Genomic DNA, 22,792 nt, shown 5'->3' with positions numbered 1-22,792 from the left:
AAGAAAAGCTTAGAAGCAGTCCCAACACCAGTGCACATCTAAGGCACATGTGTGGCTTTGTGACTCAGGGCAGCTCCACCCCCTGAGGCCTCCCACTGGTAAAATGAAGGTAAAAATTCCTGCCCCCAGGGGAGTAGTGAAGGCCCAGAGATGAAAGCAGGAACTGAGAGCTGTGGTTACATCCCGCCTGTGTCAAGGAACCTAAGGAAAAAGCCATTCCAGGCCTCTGCACCTTGTTGCCTGTCTGTTGAGGGGAACATTAAGTCCTGAGACCATTGCAAAATTAGAGGCAATGTGCACACATCTGGCGTGTGGTAGGTCTTCAGGTCACGTTAGTAGTGCTCATGACAGTTGAACAAAGTTAACAGCACAAAATTCTCTTTCATGGAGCTGCTTCCTTGAGTTCCTGCAGGCTTTGCTTAGTCAGCACTTCTAGCCCTGCCCCACCTCATTTCATGGGTTTGGGGTTCAAGGATACCTTCCCCAAACCCAAAATGACCCCCCCAGGCATGGTCCCCATTTTTTGAGACTAACTAGGTATATAGCCTGCAACACAAATCTGTCACTTGCTGTTTGCTGACACTCAGTCTCCCCTGAGTCTCTCTGAGTGGAGAAATTACAAGTGCTTCTCCCCTCACCCCCCATTTTTCTTTCTTGCACAGAATCCAACGCTCCTTAATTTGCTGCCTAGCAAGGACAAAATAGACTGGGCAAGTTCAGGAGCTAGCCCTTCTGACCGCTCCATCCTCCAAGAAGTGTCTGGTGTGGGGGCAGGGTAAAGCATTAATGTGTACCCTGAATCAGGCTGGGGCATAGATCACCCAAGTGGGAGGGGCAGGAGTCACCAGGCAGAGAGGCAAGAGCTTACTTGCCACTTCTTGATCAATAAATACCCTGGCTTTCTGCAGAGCCAAGGGAATCATGCCAAGCCTCGGTCACCCTGGGAACAGGCTCTCATGATGTGCTAGGAGGATAGCAAAATCTGCCTAGACCTTTGATACCTGGCCAGATGATGCCTCCATTGACAGTGGCTGCTTATAGAGCTCAGGAAGGAAACGAGGAGGGGTGAGAGAGAGAGAGAGATGATAGGGTAATCGATCAGTCAATACAGGCTATGTAGCGGCACACAATCCCCACTTACTTCTCATGGTTCTAGAAGTAGGGCCAACAGATCCAGCTTTGGTCCCAGGGAAAACCCTGGATTGCAGACTGCCGACTTTAGCATCTTCTTGAAGTGGGGAGAGAGATAGCAAGCTCTGGTGCCCTTGTGAGGGCAGCAATGCCATGATGGGACATTTATCTCCCTAACCTCATCTAAGCCGAGTCATGTCTCAGCAACCTCAATCCAGATGCTCTTTGTGTTAGGCATTGGGACTGATTTGCAAGGAGAGGTGGAGTTCAATTCATAGCACACAGCCTGGTATAAAGGAGGCAGTGGGCTGACAACATTGGTGCCTATGGAAAAGGTGGCCCTTGGACAGTTGGTTCCCCTGGAATGGTCCAAGATGAGTGTGTAGTGGTCAATGGACTGAAGGAATTGGCCAGATTGGGGTGATATGAGTCAGGGTAGAAAAGGGGGTCCACTGAGCTCTGGGATGACATCTTGGGCCTCTGAGAGCGGGCAAGAGGAAGGAAGGACTAACCCCTAGTTGAGTCACGGCTGGACCATTCGGCTGTAGGGGACAGCGGGAGGCTGGCTGCCATCCATACCCTTCCTGTTTCCTACCATCGACTTCTAGCCTTGAAACATTGTGTCTCTTTGTTAGACTTGGGGACCCTGTTTATTGTGTGCCCTTGGGTCTCAGGCGTGATGGGAGCCTATCATTCCATCTGAAGCTCAAGGCAGAGAGTCAGGTCCTCACAACTGTCAGAACTGAAATGGAGCCCGGTGTCCTCATTCTGCTACCTGCCACCTCACGTGCCACCGTCCTCCTCAGCCCTCCGTTTCCTCTGTCCTCATTCCCTATGTGGCTGAGCTATGGAATAAATGAGACAAAGATGTTCACTTAGGGTCCCTTGGCTTCTTCAGGAGTAGGGAGCGAATGCCAGTGCAGGAGTGTCTGAAGAGCACCTCTGTTGCCATCTGTCATCCGCAGCTGTGCAGGCAGCCTGATTTGGAGACAGCCTGCTCTAAAGGACAGGAGGCTCTAGAAGGGACTGTGGCATGGGCAATAGAGGGCCTCCATCGTTGTTGCTGTCATCATGGTGAGCTTGAGGTGAACTGAACCCATGTGGGTTCCTGTCAGGGCAGCATCCACATCTGCAGTGTTTTTCTCAGTACCCCTTTCTGTGATTCTTAGACTGTAGGGTGTGGCAAGCCAGCATTCTGCTCCCACATTCCTTTTGCCTAACTCCACCTTCTTCTGTCTGTGTAATATCCAGGGCTTCCCATCTCCACACCGGCCAGGCCCTCAGATGCTACTGGTTGTGGGTGCCAGGAGAGCATGTCTTAGATGGGAGACCACAATGCTCCATGGCTACTGTCCTTCTCTACAGAGCAGGCACCAACAGACCAATGGCCTCTGCTGATTCACGGCTCATATTTTGATTGTTTTGAGACAGGTTCTCCCTGTGTCACCCAGATTGTCCCAGATCTTGCCAGCCCTCCTGTTGCTGCCTCTCAGGTACTAAGATTGAACAGTACCGCTCTAGTCTGATGTAGGTCAGCCTTCTTCGATATACATAAAGCTATAAAAGTGGGAAAACTGATGTATTCTATCAGATATTTCCCCTAATGCACAAATAATTCATAACTCTTCTCAAACAGAAAGAAAAACAAGTCCAACAGGTACCAACCGAAAGGAACCTGTTTGCCAGCGGTATTGCAAGCGCAGGTAGCCTGAGTCTCAAGATGGAGGCTGACTTCTCTATGCTCATGTCTTAGCTACTGTCCTACTGTTGTGAAGAGCCCTGGCCAAGGCAGCTCTTACAAAAGAACGCATTTAGTTAAGGGGTTTGCTCACCGTTTTAGAGGGGTCAGTTCACGATCATCATGGCAGGATGCAGACAGGCAAGGCACTAGCACAGTCCCTGAGAGGTTTACATCCCGATCCACAAGCAGGAGGGAGGGAGGGAGAGAGGGAGGGAGGGAGGGAAGGAGGGAGGATGGATACTGGACTTGGCATAGGCTTTAGAAACCCCGAAACCCATCCCCAGTGACACACCCCCCAAAAAGACCACACCTCCTAATCCTTCCCAAACAGTTCCACTCACATTGACTTAAGCACTCAAATATATGAGCCTGTGGGGCTATTCACACTCAAGCCATCACAACTCAGGTGTGTGACCTGGCGCACGAGCCTTTAAGAAAAGGCTGCAAGCACCCCATCCCCAAAGTAGGTGAGAGCCCCATGAGAGATCAGCAGGCACACGCTGCAGACCTGCTGGGATAGTGATGGACTGTTCCCATCAACCTGCCCGCAAAGATTTTAAGTCTTGTTTTGATGTGAAGGCTGATTTTATAAGAAAATCAGACAGCAGAGAAACAAACTGAATTTTCCAAGGTTACAAGCCAAGTTAGTGGCCCAGCCTGGAGTTGCTGGAGCGAGTCCCCTTTCCCTTCAGATTCCTCCCTTGCCAGCATTGGGCTGTGACCCACACTCAGTCTTCTAGTTGGACCCCTGGTTCCTTTATCTTAGGATGTGCATAGAAACTTTTATCCTGCTTCAGGGATGTATGCCTAGCCGCTCAGTCACTGTAGACTGTGTGGACGAATCTAAAAGACCAGGACAGGGTAGGTTGCTCATGTCCAGATACAAGATGTAGGTATGTTAGAGCATCAGTTCTCAGGCATGGCCAGCCCTAAGATCTCAAGGTTTGTAACTTTTTGCCTAACAAGATGGCTCACTGGGAAGTGCTTGGCATATAAGCCTGACATCATGTGTTCAGTCCCCAGGACCCTGCGAGAAGCTCCGTAGTCACACACAGGTCTGTAATGCCAGCATACCACCACAGAGAATGGGAGGTAAAGACGGAGGGAGGGGTTCCCCAAGAGTCTCATGGGCTTGCCACCCTAGGATAGGAAGCATAGCAGGGACAACCAGAGACCCTGCTTCAACAAGGTAGAACGCAAGAACCAACTCCCCAAAGATGTCCTCTGGCTTCCACACATGAGCGGATTCAAAGGAAACTCTTCCCAGACTGCAGGTGAGAGAAAGGTGACAAGGAAGCTAGCAAGTTCCTCTGTGATATGATACAATGATAGTAGCCAACATTGATTGAGTGTGGTAGTGTTCCCTGCCAAGCTTAAGAAACTGTCCCTTGGAGCTAGTCAGCTAGAGACAGTACTTGCAGAGAGTGAGGTCCAAGACTTGTGGTAGGTGGGGAAAGATCTTTGAAGTCAACAAGGTATTATGTCATTGCTCTGACCTGGTAGAGGAACTAAGGGATGGTTTGGTTGATAATGCTGTGTCCACACTTAGAACAGCTGTGAGCAAGGTCTCTTGGCACTGTAGCTGCATGAGATGAATCATTTAACATTCAGTCGATTCACACAGTAGGTCTTGCTGTTATCCCTTATTTCAGTGAGTATAAGTAAGTGGAGAGCTGGGGGAGTCTCACAGTGGCAGGAGTGGTATCCTATCACATTTCTGTTATTTTTGCTGGAATTCTTGTAAATTAGCCATGAAGTCTTGTTTGTCTTGTTGTCTTTCTTATATATTGGCTTTTTTTTTTTTATGTCCAAGAATGATTGGTCAGTGATCACTGTCCCGCTAAAAACAAATGCTGTCCCTTTTCTGCAGTCTGGTCTATATGTTTGGACCCTCCTCGCCATAGCAGGCCATACACAAGAATCTGGAAGGCCAGACAGGGCAAGTTACTCTCCACAGTTCACTTACCAGTGTATTATGAGTGGCTCCATCTTAGGTGAGGCCTCCCTGCACCTTTCACCCAGAGAGATCTTAAAGAAGAGGATCCCAGCCGTCCAGAGACTGCCTCACCTGGGGATCCATCCCATATTCAATCACCAAACCCAGACACTATTGTGGATGCCAACAAGTGCTTGCTGACAGGAGCCAGATATAGCTGTCTCCTGAGAGGCTCTGCCAGTGTCTGACAAATACAGAAGTGGATGCTCACAGCCATCTATTGGACTGAGCACAGGGTCCCCAAAGAAGGGGCTAGAGAAAGGACCCAAGGTGTTGAAGGGGTTTGCAGCCCCATAGGAGAAACAACAATATCAACTAACCAGTACCCCTAGAGCTCCCAGTGACTAAACCACCAACCAAATAAAATGCATGGTGGGACTCATGGTTCTAGCTGCATATGTAGCAGAGGATGGCCTAGTTGGTCATCAGTGGGAAGAGAGGCCCTTGGTCCTGTGAAGGTTCTATAACCCCCAGTGTAGGGGAATGCCTGGGCCAGAAAGCAGGAGTGGGTGGGTTGGTGAGCAAGGGGTGGGGGGAGGGGATAGGGGGTTTTCGGAGGGGAAACCAGGAAAGGGGAACATTTGAAATGTAAATAAAGAAGATATCTAATAAATTAAGAAAAAAAAGGGTCCCGACATGATGGCATGTGTGTTTTCCTCCATAGCCATCTCCCCCTGCAAGATCCTCAAGTGCAACTCTGAGTTCTGGAGCGCCACGTCATCAGGCAGCCACGCCCCTGCCTCCGACGACGTGCCGGAGTTCTGTGCAGCCCTGCGCACCTACGCCCTGTGCACCCGGCGGACAGCCCGCACCTGCCGGGGCGACCTGGCTTACCACTCAGCTGTCCATGGCATAGAGGACCTTATGAGCCAGCACAACTGCTCCAAGGACGGCCCCACCTCACAGCCGCGAGTGCGCACGCTCCCGCCAGCTGGGGACAGCCAGGAGCGCTCGGATAGCCCCGAGATCTGCCACTATGAGAAGAGTTTCCACAAGCACTCAGCTGCCCCCAACTACACTCACTGCGGCCTCTTTGGGGACCCACACCTCAGGACTTTCACAGACCACTTCCAGACATGCAAGGTGCAAGGCGCCTGGCCTCTCATCGACAATAATTACCTGAACGTGCAAGTCACCAATACACCTGTGCTGCCGGGCTCCGCAGCTACCGCCACCAGCAAGGTAAGGGGTCTGGGGAGGCTGGGCCAGGCCTGCAGGGTTACACACTATGCAGGCACCTTGGGCACCACTGTGGTCAGTGAAGAAGCACATGGGTTAGAAAGGAATGTTGTAGAGATTCCTTGTCGGGAGATAAACCAACTTACAGCTATGCCCATATTTTGCCTCTAGCGTGGTGTTTCTCAGACTAAACAGGCGCTGCTCAGGAGAGAGTCATGAGACCCTATTCTGGTGTCAGAAAGTAGTATATAAAAATATATAGGTTTATTTGCTTGAGTATTTCACACACGGGTGTACTGTATTTACGTTTTTTTCTACCCCTTTCTGTCCCCACTCCCAACGTGTGTCCTTCCCCTACCCCTCAGTATATGGACCTCTCCTTTGATCGTTGTGACATATATACATACATGTTTTATATTATGTGGTACATATACACAACCTATGGAGTCCCTTTAGTGTTGCTTGTATATATAGTCAAGCCATCGCTGCCAAGAAATGGAGAATTCTCCAGAAATGACAGGTTATCCAGTCCCAAGTGGTCAGCCCTAACCACATATACGTTCTAGCTAGGCAAAATAGAATAAAAGTAGCCCAGCATGGCGCAGATATAAAAAATGGGATCTGTGAGTGGGTTGGGTACAGTAAGGACAAGTGTTTGAGAAGCTTAGCTTCCAGTATGTGTGCTCCTGTTTGTACAAGTGTGTGCTGCAGAAGATGTGAAATGGATTCCCTCCTAGCCCTATAGTTCTAAAAACTGTAGTGTTTAGAGTTCAGTCAATAAAGCGCTTGCCACCCAAGTGTGAGGACCGTGCTTAGGTCACCGGCCCCCACATGGACAGCCATGCAGCACTGTGTGCTTTGTCCCAGCCTTGGGAAGGCACTGGCCAACCAGTCTAGCTGAGTTGGTGAGCGTCAGGTTCAATGAGAGACCCTGTCTTAAACAACGACAACAAAAAAAAGCAGAGAATTAATTGAGGAAGACATCTTCATTGACCTCTGCTCTCCACATGTCTATGGACCTAGGTAGGTACACTTCACATACAAACACACACATACATACAAAGGTCAGAAATACTCCCAAAAACGTATTCTCGAGCCTTTGAAATAGTCTCATTCCTAGTGCATGTATGTTTAAACCCAGTCAAAGGCCTGGTGATGATGGTGTGTGCCTTTGATCCCAGCCCTGGAGAGGCAGAGGCAGGCAGGTAGGTCCAAGTTCAAGGCCAGGCTGGTCTATAGAGAGAGAGGGAGGGAGGAGAGAGAGAGAGAGAGGGGGAAGAAGGGAGGAGAGAGAGGGAGAGAGAGAGAGAGTGAGAGAGAGAGGAAGAGAGAGAGAGAGTTGCTAGGGCTACACGGAGAAACTGTGTCTCAAAAAATTGAAAAAGAAAAGAAAAAAAAAAAGAACCAATCAAAGGAGTCTGTGGCCTACGTTCCTCTCTCTGGACCGTCGGGTGGCCTTGCCCACCTCTTTGGCTGCATTTACAAATACAGCAGTTGTTAAAGGTGGTGGTAATGCTCTCTGTACCCGAGTTCCAGGATGCACACACTCCTCCTGGCTGGTTTGACCCCTGCATTTTTGGGATGAGGTTAGACATGGGTTATTTTTTTTTAAGCCCTCAGTAGGGTCTGAGGATATAATTCAATTGGCATTTAGTCCCCAGCAGCACATAAAACTCCACATGGTGACAAATCCCTGTAATGCCAGGTCTTAGGAGATGGAGCAGAAGAAGCAGGCTACTCTTGACTACTTAGTGAATTTGAAAACAGCCTGGACTATCTATGTGAGACCTTGTCTCAATAAACAAACAAACAAACAAGGCATGCAGTAGTTTTAATGCAGGTTCCAAGGCCACCACTGTCAGATGGGACGGCTGAGAAGCTGAGGCTGCTGGATAAAGAGTCCTGCCCTGTGCCTCCGTGACTTACCTGGATGCTGAGAGACCGAGAGAGCCTTGAGCACCTGAGATGAGGGGGATAGAACGGAGCGTGGGCCAGCTTCACAGAGTACCCTAGAGGCTCTCCAGAAGTTCTCACTCCTCCCTGAGGCCAGCCCTGCCTGCCTAAAGTAGCTCCTTTTGACCAAACAGGAGGTTTCAGGAGGCAGAGGGACTTCCCCACCCAAAATGGCAGTTGGTGGGAAATACCAAGCTAGGGTTTGTCCTCAGCCAGGACAGCTCCCGAGCCTGGCGTGTTCTCTGTTGCCATGGAATCCACTGAGAGCCACTCATTCTCTCCTCCAAGGGGGCTCGGTGTTTGGGTGACAGGTCTCAAGTCCTGCTCACTAGCCGGTGCCAGAGACAGCTAAGAGTCCCCGTTTCCCAGGCAAGAGGATACTCCTGCCCACCCCAGATTCTCCCTCCCCTGCATACTTCTGCTAGGTGAGAGGAAGGTCTCCATTGATCTCAGACTTGCCAGGAGCTAAGGTATCAGACAGTGGGCATATGTCTGCCCTCCTCAGTGCCTGGCCTCTGTTGCTGCCCGCCCTGTCACCATAGCCCCGGGGGCTTCCGGGCTGGCTAGGAGGCAGTAGGTCTATTTCCCCAGGAGGAATGTGTTGGAAGACCACATGTTAGGCTGTGCCAGGCTGGCCCACAAGGCTGTTTCTGTTCCTTCTCTCTCTGCCACACCCTAGAAGGGGACAGTGAGGTGACCTGGCAGCCAGAAAAAATGTTCCATCGCTGCCACTTCCTTCTGCTCTGGTGGCCCTGACCTACCGAAGGAGGTCTTTCTGGGCCCTGCTCCTGGGTAGGAAACAAACAGGTCTTCTCCGTGGCTGCCCTACCAGGTTCACAGAACCAGGTCATACTGCCTAGCCATGGCCAGAGCCATCCCTCTCCCCTTCCCTCTCCTGGCCCTCGGAAGGCTTAAGGGCACCCCAGGCGAGGATCCAAATACCTCCCTGCAGCTTTAAGCTGCTCACCGCCCTCCTTCCCCAGAGCCAAGATAAATGAATCCTGGGAGCCTGAGGCCGTGGCTTCTAAATGCAGCAACAAACATGGCTCTGGAAGGGACCCAGCCTCCCTGCCCCACCCCACGCTGTGGCCTCCAGAGGGCTGGCATCTGGGCACAAGGGGAGACTTGAGGATACAAAAGGGATGAGGACTCCAGAGCGGCCGCTGCTCCTCTCGATCTAGGGAGGTGTGATCACCAGTAACAACAGAGCCCAGACACAGAGCTTGGACGTAACCGGGAGGCCCTGACCTCTGCCACCTTGGAACTGGCAGTGTACTGGGGGTCAGTGTGCCTGGCCTTAAACACCTGCACAGCTGAGGTACACCTAGACCTCAGCCCTCAGCATGGTCACGTGGTTCACCAGCCAAGTGGATTTGTTTCTGTGATTGTTCACTCCCTCTTACCTATGATGCAGGGCTCTGGGCACCAACAAACTGCCTGAGTAAGAATGGGAGGACTTCCCCACCCAGCCCAGCACGGAGACTCCCAGAATGGAGTTGAATGGCAGGGCTTGAGCAGACCAGCCCTTCCTCTGTGAGCCAGGCCTTTGACCACAGCAGGCAGGAAACTCTCAGACCCCATCAGCTTGGCTCTGCTAGAGACCAGACAGTGACACTATTGGTTTTCTGTAGCCAAGCCAAACTCAAGACTCAGACCAGACTGGGATCCCTGCGGTCCCCAGGTGAGCTACCTCAGCGGCCAGTTTCCAGTGCCTTGGCATTCTGCCGTTCTTGAAGCCTCTGGCTCTCAAGTGTGCGCGTGCTCTCTGATTCAGCACCGTGGCATCTCCCTCAGGCCAGCCCCTTGGTGCTGTCTGTGTCTTCTCTGGCTCAACCCCTGGCTCTGCTCTGGGAATTGGTAGGCTTTGCCACTGAGCTGACCCCTGATGACTGTGGGAATCTCCAGTGAAGGGATGGGGAACAGAGCACCCCAGGAAAGTAAGAGATGCAAGAGACTTTCATCCCCAAAGTGGTGCGGTCTCTGGGGACCTTCTCCCACCAGAGCCCAGATTCTAGCTCCAGCAGGCCCCCCTCCCTCTCCTCCTGACTTCCCAGAAACAGCCTAGTCCTCCAACCTAGTCCTAACCCTGAGCTCACTACCTGGTAACCTTGCCCAGCTGATGTTATAAAACCACATGCAGACAGGGTCTCACACAGGGTACTACCATTACCTTCCTGGCCCTTTCCCTCTCTCTTCAAGCACGATCAAGATAGGGTTTTCTACAGAAGAGCAGACTTGTCAGCCAGCTTCCCACTCCAAGGCCTCCTCCCAGTTTGGCTGGTTGTGCCCATTTTACAGGCAAAGAAACTGAGGCTCTGAGGATAGGAACTCTACTCTGCTACCTCCCCCCCCCCTTCACCCTTGTTTGTTTCCCCCTAGCACTCAGAAACTAGTTCTACTATTTACTTCATCTGCTCAGGTCAGAGACCTCCAGAGGTCATGAACTCTTGCCCCCTCCTATATCCCGCCCCCCAGCCCTTGGCTTCAGATGACATCATTAACATTCTCTCTTCCCTCCTTCCCTCCCTCCCCTCCTCCCTCCCTCTCTCCAACCCACACACAGTGTGTGTGTGTGTGTGTGTGTGTGTATGTGTTTTGGGGAGGGGCACATAGAAATCCAGGGGCCCCTTTGAAAAAGAGGATACCAAAGGCAGAAAGTCATCCATCCATGGTGGGTTGGCAGCAGGCCGCCAGGCTTTCGTCAGGCCCCCTTCGTGTTGTTACTTGTGGTCCCTGGCACCAGTGCCAAGGAGTCAGGCAGCCTGTCAACCTTCCAGGAGGCTGTCTCCATGAGAGATGGGGGTTCAAGCCAAACCAGCCTTTCCTGTTCCGAGGAGACTGCTGACACTCGGAGAGCCCCCTTCCCCAGTCTGTGTGGCCTTGTACACCAAACAAGAGCATCAGCGTCCCTCACCTTGCCGCCCCTCTGGTGGCAGGACCACCCACTTCCAGACTACCGTGGCAGGCCACCTGTGTTGGTATGAAGTCGCCATTTTCCTAGGTCAGGAATCTGAGTAGCTGCAGTTTCGTGCAGTCCAAAGCGAATGGCTCTGCTGCAGGGACAGCTCCCTCCTCTGTTGACCTCCCAGTGCATACTGGAAATGGGAGCCCAAGGGAGGGACACAGGAAATAGAGTCCCGTTCTTAAAAAGCTGCATGGCCAGTGCCTACGAGGCTCACACTCTGGGGACCTCTGCCTCCCTCCCCAGCCCTTTCTCCCACAAAGCCATAGAATGGGCCGGTCACTCATCATCTTGACCCCAAGCTGACATCATCATGGTGGGAAGGTTCTTTTTTGAAATCTTTCAGAGTAAGAAGAAAAATAGTACTATCCAACCCAGGCTGTGGTTTGTTGTTTTGGTTTGGGGGTTTGTTTGGTTGGCTTTCGAGACAGGGTTTCTCTGTGTAGCCCTGGTTGTTCTGGAACTCACTCTGTAGACCAGGCTAGCCTCGAATTCAGATATCTGCCTGCCTCTGCCTCCCAAGTGCTGGGATTAAAGAAGTGCACCCCCTCTGCCTGGCCTGTATTGTTTTTATACAAGTAAAATCTAAAAAGATGGTGGAGAAGGATTTTTAGTTTTGGTTTGGTTGGTTGGTTGGGTTTTTTTTTTTTTTGGGGTGGGGGGTTAGGGTAGTGGTGGTTTGGTTTGGTTGGTTTTTAGTATTTCTATGGAGGAAGAACCCCATGTTTTAATAAAGCTAGAATACCCTAGCCTCTAAGAGTCACATGTGCCCTGCCCTATCCATGCCCTTCACCCCTCCTGCCTACGGGCCTGTGATACAGTGAGAAGACAAGGCTCCAGGTCTTCTCAGGTCCCAGAGCCCCTGGGTGCCACCATTTACTACCTGCTTAGCATGGGGGGACCCACAAAACAAGACAACGATGAGGCAAGGAACTCTCCCGAAACTGAACCCTTGTTGGCCTGCTCAGCCTGAGGCGGGCACAAGCTGCTAGGCTCCACGGCCCTGGCTTCTGGCCACTCTGTTTATCTGGGCCTCCTGGGGTCTTCGCAGCTGTGGCAACTTGGAAATTCAGCTAGGCACTGTCTGCCGTCCCCAGGCCTCACATCTGGCCTTCCTGGCTGGCTCTTCTGTGACTCTGAACCCGGGTCCTTTGACTTTCCCACTTCTGACCCCATCCAAGCACTGATCCCGGCTTCTGGTCCTATGGTTAGGGGCCAGAGACTCCCTTAGCCCTTGCAGGATGGCCGTTGGCCCTGGGAGTCTTCTCAGGCTATCATCATGGTGCTCTCTGCTGCTGCACGTACGACCTGAGCATCCAGGGAGGACATCCCGCCTCAGCCAGGCTCCATGTGCTGTCCACTGGGGTAAAAGTGGGGCAGCATCCCCTCTGGAGACCCACCAGCTAGCCCAATTCCTCCCACGGAATTGTTCATGTCTCCAGCTTGGTATCCTCCCTGGGAAGCAGCCAGACACCACACCCAGGATGACACAGAACATCTCAAGGCTTCGCAGCTCCTTACCCTGTGAACTAGTGGTCATAAGACCCAAGACCAGTGGTTCTCAACCCTCCTGATGCTATAACCCGGTACTACAGCTCCTCCGCATTATGCTGACCCCACCCCCACCCCCACCACAGAATTACTTGGTTACTACTTCACAACGGAAATTTTGATATTGTTATGAATCGTAATGTAAATATTTTTGGAGGCAGAAGTTTGCCAAAGGGGTCATGACCCACAGGTTGTTGAAAACCACTGCCCTGGAGGTGAGAAACCTCTAGAAGTGCCTATCACTTCTGCCTTTCGTGGCTGGGTGGCCCTCACTAGGCTGCTGCAGCGCTCTGAGCCACTGTGAAACTCTCACAGTGCCACAGGAGATGGGGGATAATAACTGCAGGGCCCACAGTGGCAGGCACGGGGAGAGTCTGCAGTCCTAAGGACAGACACGGCTGGCTCCTCCCAGACCCTCCCCTGTAGGCTCCATTTGGAAATGACCTCCCTACCTTCCCCCCCCTCCCCCCCAGATTGCATTGGTTCATGACCTCTGTCTTCTCGCTTGCATGGACTTTTGCACTCATCTCTGGGCATTACAGCCCTGCATTCTACATGCTCCTGGGCTGCATGCATGACCAGGAAGGTGTAGCGGGGCCGTCCTTGCCAGCTTTCTGGTTCCCGCCGCCACTGCCGCTGGTGTCCCTTGGCACATAGCTGCTTTCTCCACTCCTAGTCACCCTGCCTTGTCCTCTTGGCCATGTCTCCCTCGACTTCTCATTTCTTCAGACACTGGCAACTGTCCTGAGACCCATGCAGGTAACCCAGGATATGCCCCCCTCATGGCCCTTAACCCAGTCACAGCTTTGGCCACATCAGATAGCGCTCGTGAGCTGGAATAATTTGGGGTCTGATGTTTGGGGAAGCGGTTTTTACCCTGATCTTAGCGGACTAAAGACCTTTTAGTTTTCATTGGACCCTTTAATTTTATATTTTATTTTATGGCTCACCTCTCTATAGTGAGAAAGCCAATTTTTTTTTAAGTTATGGTAGTGAGCGAACGTTTAAGTAATTTTAGTACATATATAATAAAAGTTACAAAGTATTAAATGTACAAGAGTGTGGTTGGTATTTAGCTGTGAGTGTTACGGAGAAGGGAGAGTCCACAGCATCCTGGGGTACCTTCCAGTCCTCTAAGACCTCTAAGGCACATCTCCTCACACGTCCTGATCTACTCTCCTCTGTATCTTCTCCCCATAGCTCACCATCATCTTCAAGAACTTCCAAGAGTGTGTGGACCAGAAAGTCTACCAAGCTGAGATGGACGAACTTCCGTCTGCCTTTGCGGACGGCTCCAAAAATGGGGGAGATAAACACGGGGCCAACAGCCTGAAGATCACAGAGAAGGTGTCGGGCCAGCACGTGGAGATCCAGGCCAAGTACATCGGCACCACCATCGTGGTGCGACAGGTGGGCCGCTACCTGACCTTTGCCGTCCGGATGCCTGAGGAGGTAGTCAACGCCGTGGAGGACCGCGACAGCCAAGGCCTCTACCTCTGCCTGCGGGGCTGCCCGCTCAACCAGCAGATCGACTTCCAGGCTTTCCGTGCCAACGCTGAAAGCCCTCGCAGGCCAGCAGCTGCCAGTCCCTCTCCCGTGGTCCCCGAGACCTTCCCCTATGAGACAGCCGTGGCCAAGTGCAAGGAAAAGCTGCCCGTAGAAGACCTGTACTACCAGGCCTGTGTCTTCGACCTCCTCACGACTGGTGATGTGAACTTCACGCTGGCTGCCTACTATGCTTTGGAGGATGGCAAGATGCTCCACTCCAACAAGGACAAGCTGCATCTGTTTGAAAGGACTCGGGAGCTGCCAGGAGCTGTGGCCGCCGCCGACGCCGCTGCCACCACATTCCCCTTGGCCCCCCAGATTCTCCTTGGCACCGTCCCACTTCTGGTCCTCCTGCCTGTGTTGTGGTAGACAGTTGGCCATGTAGGATACAGAGGAGGGTATGGACTGCCCTGAGCCTTGGGCTCCTGCCCCTGGCTTCTCCTTTTGTCTGAGGGCTCAAGTCAGCCTCAGGATGCAGCCCAGCAGGTGGGCTGGCTCCCTGAGACCCAGTGTTCTCTGCAGACCCACCGTTCAGCAGAGGTGGCCTCCGCAGCTGATGGCCTGAGCGTGGTGCCCTCAGAGCCATCTGCAGATGTTTTGGCCTGGGCGAAGGGCACGTGGGACAGCTCTCCCCTCTCGATTAGTGCACGCGACAAGGTTGTGGTGATTGATGCTGTGTTTTTGTGACAGTAGAGTTGTGTGAGGAGGAGAGCAGCTCCCTCCACCCTGACCCCCACCGTGTGAATGTGCGAACCAGAGCCCCCTAAGCTAAAGTCCACCCCGTCCCCTGCCCCCGCCCCCGTCACCCGAGAGACACTGGGAAAGTCGGCTCCTTCCACACCCTCACAATGCACTGAGACAGGCCCGGCTGACTGCTGCACACCTACTCTGGGGCCTCTGTGCCCTCCCACACACGCGCGCACACTGTTACACAAGCACACTCGCACACACTAAGCCCATGGGGACACCGAAAGACCCCCACATCAGGAAGGCAGAAGCATTTCCAAGATTCTATCCCCAGGCAGGTACTCCTTAGCAGTATGACTAAGGGCATACCCGAGGGCCCTGCTCAGCATCTTTAGCAAATGGTTGTAACCTTGTAGCCAGGAGGCTGTGCCCTCCTGGTCCCTTCCTACCCAGTGCTACGCAGGGACTGTCCCGTGCATCCAGCTACTGCGGATTTGTCAGAGGTGCTGCATCCAGGCACCTGCCTGCAAAGCCCCACAGTTGAAGGGAGGCTGTGTTTTGGCCTGAGGTCTAAGCGGTACCATTCATGGGCTCAGATCCCCATCTCTGTTCTGGCTCCACCCTCTGCCCCTCTCCCATTGCACTTAAGAAGTGCTTTCGTTCTGAATGTTTCAACAGAGATGTGATCCTCTGGTTCCTGCCATCACCATCCCTACCCCCACCCCTCACCCCTGTCCCTGCCAGCAGACATGAGTCCCCACCAGAGAGGGGCTAGGGTCTCAGGGCATGAGCGGCAGACCCAGTGGATAGGGCCAGCTGGCCTGCCCTGTCCTCTGCCCTTTCACTTGCCTCCTAGACTTCCCCTGCTGCTGGTCAGCAGCTCCACCCCCCAGCCCTCTTGTCTGCATTTCTTTGTGGGAATTGAGGGGAGCACCGTCTAAGAGGCCTTCCTGCACCATGTACCCTGGCAGGCTCTCCTCCCACTAGAACCTTCTTTCAACTCTCTGGCCTGTCACTGGGAGCCTAGCGTTCTTTCCTTCAGCTCAAGGCTAGAGTCCATCCACAGAGCCCAGAGCCATTCCCATCTCTTCTGCTGTTTCAGAGGCCCCCCCAAGGAACCAACACAGCGGTACTGCCAGCCCCCCTGGGCCACCCAGCCAGCGGCCCTGCAGAGCCTACCCCAGCCCCGCCCCCCAGGGACCTCTCATACACTGGCCGGAGGCTGCAGAACCTGCCTCTCCCTCCCAGAGGTCCAAACCCCTGCCAAAACCACGTGGGTAGCTGGGAGGGGTCAGCTCCGCCTGCCCCCTGCTGGTTTTTAGCTATCCCTATGTTGGAAGTAAAAGAGTTGAAGCACTTTATTTTGGTTGTGTTTGATCACGTTCTGCTTGGAAGTGGGGACCCCTCACTGAGTCCACCTGTCTGCGACCTGTGTGGAGCGCCACTGCGTGTACATACTGTAAATTATTTATTAACGGCTAAATGCAAGTAAAGTTGGTTTTGTTTTGTTATTTTTCTTTTAGATGAGCTGTTGGAGTTTATTTTCGAAACAGACTTTGGTCCTTGCGGGGTGGAGAGGTGAGGTGGGTGGTGGATGTGTTCCCACTACAAAGTGTGTCAAGACGGGGCTGTGTGTGCCCCAGTCGTGTGAGCTGTGAGATGCAGCTGTTTCACCACCATGGCCTTCGGTGACTGAGATTACCTTTCTTCCTTCCTATGCCTGAGCCGTTAGAAGGACTTGGTTGGTCCGTGTCCCCTTGCTCTGGGCACATCAGGGCAGACCGATGTTATAGGATGAAAGGCTGAGAGAGCTGTTGTCTAGAACAGAGTCCAGGATGGAGGAGGGTCTGGGGTCCATAATGGCTTCATCCAAGCCAGCATGGCCGAGGAGCCCCAGCCACAACTCTTCAACATCCCTTAGCATCCAGCCTAGGGGCCCAGTGATGTGCTCTGATAGCACCACTGTCCAGACATGTGCAAAGCCAGGCTCCCTGCTGACCATGGGCACATGTTGTCCCAGTGATTCAGTGTCCCGGGACCCAAACCATTTAACAGATTGAAGATCTGTGTGAGGTGTGCCCACCTGTACCGTGCCCTCCCTGTCAAGGGCAGAGCCAAGGCATACACTTAGGTCAATTTTGCTTGAGATACTCTGTTCAAGACAAGTTTAAGTCCCAAATAAGTAACCTTGGTCAAGTCATTTAACCCTCTGAGCTCCCCAAAAGCTCCCAACAGTGTCTTCATCTGTTCCTCAGAGGAGAGGAGCCCACACAGCCTGGGGAGGAGACGAAAGGCCAGCAAGAGGAGAGATCCAGAGAGCATTTATGCCCACCGGACACACAGCCTCTGAAGGGTTGATCTAGGAGGAAAGAGCTAAATGCACCCACTCTCCTGCGTTGTCAGTCACCAAAGGCCTGGCCCCCAGTGGTCAATGGGATTGTTAAAGAAAACAATCCCAGGGGAACAGCATAGCAATGGCGGGGGCCATTGGCCCGAGCCACAAGCTGGGCAGACTATGGAAAAGCCAGGCCCAGGGAAAACGTCCTTCATTCTCCATCAGATGAAAGTGCCATGTGACACTTGCCAAAAAAATATGTGGGGCTTGGAATTTTTTCAGGCTCCTAAATTTAACCCACAAGAATTCTTTCCTAAATACCACACCGCTCACTGCCCTCAAGAACAGGGGAATTTGCATCTCAAATGTCCAGGCCCAGCACCTTAAGTCTGAGTGCTTCCTTGTGAATGACAGTTGGTCTGGTGCAGACCTGGGCCGAGGCCAGTCAGCCTGGCAACCGAAGAGCTTTAGCATAGCCTGTGAACTACTCTCTCTCTCTCACTCCATCCCCAACTGCCTGTTGCTGGGATGAGGTGCAGTGAGTATGTAGCTCAATTTTAGGGCCCTTGCCTATGGTGTAAAAGACCTTAGGCTCCTGGGTTGTGCTCCCCCACCCCACCCCCACCAGAGCAAAAACAAGGAAAAGAATTCTTAGGCTTCTCATATCACAAGCCAGAGTTTGTAAGGGTAAAAACCAGAAAGGACTGATCAGCGAAATCTGATAACTGCCCGGGTAAATTTGGAGGGAAAACTTATCTGAAGACTGGCAGAGGCCCAGGAGAGCCAGGCAGCACTGGAGCCTGTCTCTCAGGCCCAAGCATGGCTCAGAGCAGCGGCTGGGTATGTGAGCTTGGGCAGCAGGCTGACTTGGCATCGGAGCTGGGCTCTGCCTGTTGCTAGCTGTGTGGTCTCCCTTGGATTTTTTTTTCTTGAGCCTTAGATTCCTGATCTGTAAAATGGAATTACACGTAGCCACCTCCCAGGGTCCTGTGGAAATCTAATGAGCTAATTCCTGGCACAGATGCCCAACGTCAACAAGAGAACCCACGGAAAGAGGTCCCGGTGGCAGTGGTACCCAGGAACTTAGTCATTTGATGAATCCACTTGTCTCTGGGGACAAATCCTGTATTCTTGCTGGGGAGATAAACCAATAGTTGATAGTTATATAATCTAACGTCCCGCGTGGCAGCAGACTCCAGGAAGAGAAGCAGGTTCATTCTGAGTGGTCGCCTAAGTTCCTCTTTGGAGGGGTAAAAGGCATGTCTGACTAACTCACCACACGAGTTTCTGGAGCAAGGCATGTCAGAAGGTGGAGGAAGCATTCTACAAGAGCAGAGAATGCAGGGGACCTGGAACAGTCCAGCCCAGAGCTCCTAAGACCTTGATCCCTCTTGCTGCCATAGACCTGAGAACCCTGAGCAGTGGCTGAAGAAGATAGGGACGCATATAGCTGCTCTCAGTCCCCTCTCATTCCTCCTTCAGGAACAGGATGGCTCCAGTCCTCTGGACTCTGGTGGCAAAAAAAGAGATCTAAACATTGGGAGAACCAGGCAGCATGTGGCTTATCTGCGGTTAGGCTGGAGTCTGTGTGCGCCTGCTGCCCTCTGCAGGACAGTTGTAGAATTACACTTACTCGGGGATGCTATGTCAGATACAGAGATGATCCCACCTAGGGAGGCGTGCTAGTGAGTTTTCTGTCAGCCTGAGTCACCTGGGAAGAGGAAACCTTAATTAAGAAAACGCCTCCATCAGATTAGCTTATAGGCAAGTCTGTAGGGGCATTTTCTTGATTAATGATGATGTGGGAGGGCCAAGGCCACGGTGGTGGAAGGGGCCACCAGGGCTGAGCGTGCCATGGAGGGCAAGCCAGTAGGCGCCATTCCTGTGGCTTCTGCTTCAGTTTCTGCCTCAAATTTCCACCCTGACTTCTCTTCATGTTTGGAAGGGCTAAAATGAGACAAACCCTTTTATTCCCCAAGTTGCTTTTGGTCAATGAAGTGAAACATGAAAGTTCTTTGGAAAGACAGTTAGAGGGTATTTTGTTAGGACAAACACATGAAGGAATGTTTCATTAAAGTGGACACAGGTGTAAAAAGCTAAGGCAGATTCGTGAAGGAATGCTTAGCTGAAGCAGACATGGGGGAAATGATGTTCTTCTACTAAAGCAAGCACGTGAAAGGATGTGTGATGAAGGATTCTTGGCTAATGACACACATCGTCCACCTCACATTGCATTTGTCGGGAAACCATAGAGAGAAACGCACCAAAAACTTGTGGTGGTGTGCTGTAGTTTGTTGCCACTTTCAAGGACTCGGGCTGATTGGATGCATGTGCTGAGGCAGGACACGTGGAGGACATGTGATGCTTGGCGGGTAGAAATAGCACTCCACAGAATGACGAAGACAGCTTGGCTTGCTGGTACAGCTAGCTGTGCAATGCTTGTGAGTCTCTCATCTTCGCTGATCTTCACTTCCCTGAGAGATGCACAGCTGAGAACTTTTCCCGGGCCCCTCCTGCTGACTGGCTGTCTCTGCTAGGTAGTGTCACTGCTGTTGCTAACCTGATTCTACTGAACTGGGCAGCTGGTGCATCTGTGAGGTGGTTTAGCTGTGAGGTGTTTGCGAGTGGATGGAGCGGCCACTGCCTGCTAACCTGTGAACTGAACTGCAAATTTCCAGACAACAGACAGGAGTTGCTCCAAAGAACCTTTCTAAACAGGTCCACTTCCCCCTACCCCCACCCCCATATCCTTTTCACTACCTCTGATGGGTGGTGGGCTACAAGGAAGGTTAAAGCATTTAAGAACCATCATTAAAAACAGGATTTGAAAAAAATTAAAGTTACTGCTCATTGTGTTTATCTCTGAAATAGAAAGCAAACATGGACAGGTTGCAGGAGTGGTCTCCATCTTCAGTGCGTCTAGTGGCCCAACCATCCTCTCTAACAGTGTGACCAGCCAAGCACATATTATGTATCCTGCAGGGCCTCCATCATGGCTACCTCTGTTAGCCCTTGGTGGGGCTAACAGAACACACATCTTATAATCTTGCTTCTTTTCTCCCTTAGGTGACATTTTGTCTGCTTGCAGTTTGCTTGTCTAGAGTACCCACCCCACTTAAATTCCAAAAAGGCAGGCCCCATGCTTCTAGTTGAGAACTCCCTCCAATGACCAGCCTGTCCCCAGGATCTTGTTGTAATCGTGTCCTTCTGACACTGAAGATCTTCGATGGTTCCGTCCCTGCTGGGCTCCAGAGCAAGCTGTGGCTTCACAGAAGCCTCTTCCTCAAGTCACTGGAGCTTGGTGCTGGGAAAGGCCTGACCTCTGAGAAGGACAAACTTTGTCCTAGTCACCCCGACCTCCCCAGCTGTCCTCTGGTTCCATCCCCAACTAAGGATGGGACACTGTCTCCTTCCTGGTGGCCTTCTCTCTGCCCTGTATGCACTCATACAACACACCAATTTGCAACTGAAGCTGCTTCGCAGCAGAGATAAAATGGGGGGGGGGCACTCTGACTCCCATGAATTCCTTTATGCCACCCAAACACCACAATAGTGCCTGTAGTTAGCAGGAGTTCCAGGAAAGGCAGAGAGCCCATGTGAACTCCCTATGCTTGCTCGCTCTGAGGTATGGTGATTTACTCTGCACACACTGCAGATAAAGACCATTGTTTTTGTTCCCAAATAAAGCCAGAAGTGTGGCCATGGATAAGCCACTTGGACACATTAACAGCCCAGGACATCCCCAGGACCTGTCACCTGAGGGAAAGTCTCACCAGCAGGGTCTGGGCAGGGCGCCACTATGATCAGGGGCATACAGAAAGGTTTTAGCTGGTCCAGCCACACCCACAGCCTACTCCACAAAACCATGCAAGGCAACAGGTAGCATGGACCAAAGAAGGTTCTGACCTGAAGTATGACAGACGGGGCTTTTAGTTAAAGCCTTGATGGGATTGCCAGGACGGTTCCTTTAAAAGCCACAGTCTCTGTTCTGGCACAGCTGGTCCTTGGTTTTCAGTACGTGACTTTTCTGTTGGCACTAATTGAGCAGGGTTTGTGGTCATCACCAAACAGTGAGTCCCGGCTAGGGAGGGCTGGGAGGCAAGGGCCTACAGTTTCTAGAAGGTGGGCATTTTGGCAGCAGTGGGCTTCGAAGCCAGGTCACTGTTGTAAATAGCACTTAAATTGTCACAGCACTTGCTCCTAAAAGGTTCCCAGAGCCGTTCCAGCTGCATCCTGAAGCAGGGGGGTCACCAGCCGTTTCTTCATAGGCACTGCCCTCCACACTTCTCCACTCAGGTGCTAACTACAAGCATTATAGACCCAACAGCCTTCTGCCAGGCCAGGCTTTGCACCTAAGGGTCCTGGACAACTAGCAAGGTGAAGTCCCAGCGGCCACCCTCTCCCTGCTGAGTGGACACATGGGTGTGTTTGGCACTAAGAATTGAGAGAATCATAAAGGTTTGAGTTTTGTTTCAAAGACACTTATGTGCAAGTTTTAAAAACCCTGGGCTTGGGCAAGATTCTCCTAAACTCCATCCCAGGACAATTTCAACACACAGGCCAGGTCACCTTTCCTCTATCTGGGCCATGTTGGAGCTAAGCCTGCCGCTGTGCCAAACTGCAAGTGAACATTTCTGTCAGTTTCCATAAGAAAAGCGTTTTTCCGCATTCAAGAATATATAACCCAGGGCTGGAGAGATGGCTCAGTGGTTAAGAGTACTGACTGCTCTTCCAGAGGAACCAGGTTCAATTCCCAACACCCATACAGCAGCTCACAACTGCTGTAATTCCAAAATCTGACACCCTCACACAGACATACATGCAGGCAAAACATCAGTGCCCATAAAAGGAGAATAAATCATGAAGGAAGTTAGGAGGAAAGGAAGAAAGGAAGAAAGGAAGAAAGGAAGAAAGGAAGAAAGGAAGAAAGGAAGAAAGAAAGAAAGAAAGAAAGAAAGAAAGAAAGAAAGAAAGAAAGAAAGAAAGAAAGAAAGAAAGGAAGGAAGGAAGGAAGGAAGGAAGGAAGGAAGGAAGGAAGGAAGGAAGGAAGGAAGGAAGGAAGGAAGAAAGAAAGAAAGAAAGAAAGAAAGAAAGAAAGAAAGAAAGAAAGAAAGAAAGAAAGAAAGAAAGAAAGAAAGAAAGGAAGGAAGGAAGAAAGGAAGGAAGGAAGGAAGAAAGGAAGGAAGGAAAAGGAAAAGGAAAAGGAAAAGGAAAAGGAAAAGGAAAAGGAAAAGGAAAAGGAAAAGGAAAAGGAAAAGGAAAAGGAAAAGGAAAAGGAAAAGGAAAAGGAGAAAAGAGTATATAACCCAACTGATAACTACACTTAGGCTGTAGGCCTGATGTCTCTTTAGACAGAGGTGGACGTTTGAAGCAGGCTCCTCCCCATGACCACTGTGGAAGATGAGGGCAGCCTCTCATGACTATCAGTTTTAATGGCTCCATGCCATTCCCTGAAGTATGCAGCTGTGGTTTGTGGCTGTTCAGGGACAGAAAACCATTTAGAACCAATAACAAAAATGCAACTTAAAAAGCTTCCATTGTTGAAGCTGTAAACAAGCATGGACACACAGCTTGCAGCCAGTCAGGGAGGGAGACTGTGGCATCTTCGAGGCACGTGCCTCACACCAGAATGTAATGTAACTGGTTAGCCCAATTCTAAAAATCCTTAGTAACACTTTTTAATATACAAGAATCAAAAAAGTACAGCAG

The 22,792-nt window shown here is 51.6% G+C and overlaps 1 protein-coding gene across 1 annotated transcript in view; it reads left to right on the top strand.

Moving 5' to 3' along the window:
- Nucleotides 1-16,287, top strand: part of Rgma (repulsive guidance molecule BMP co-receptor a) — a 43,974-nt gene extending 27,687 nt beyond the window's left edge. The window contains exons 3-4 of the mRNA XM_021166768.3: nucleotides 5,533-6,050; nucleotides 13,714-16,287. Coding sequence (XP_021022427.2) covers nucleotides 5,533-6,050; nucleotides 13,714-14,430 — 1,235 coding nt within the window. The 3' untranslated portion in view covers nucleotides 14,431-16,287. The remainder of the gene's footprint in view (nucleotides 1-5,532; nucleotides 6,051-13,713) is intronic.
- The last annotated feature ends 6,505 nt before the right edge of the window (nucleotides 16,288-22,792 follow it).

The sequence above is a fragment of the Mus caroli genome, unplaced genomic scaffold (assembly GCF_978045245.1).
Source record: "Mus caroli unplaced genomic scaffold, Mus_caroli_1 scaffold_8, whole genome shotgun sequence".
Taxonomy (NCBI): domain Eukaryota; kingdom Metazoa; phylum Chordata; class Mammalia; order Rodentia; family Muridae; genus Mus; species Mus caroli.
Note: the sequence above shows the minus strand (reverse complement) of the source record. Positions and strands in the feature narration are given on the sequence as shown.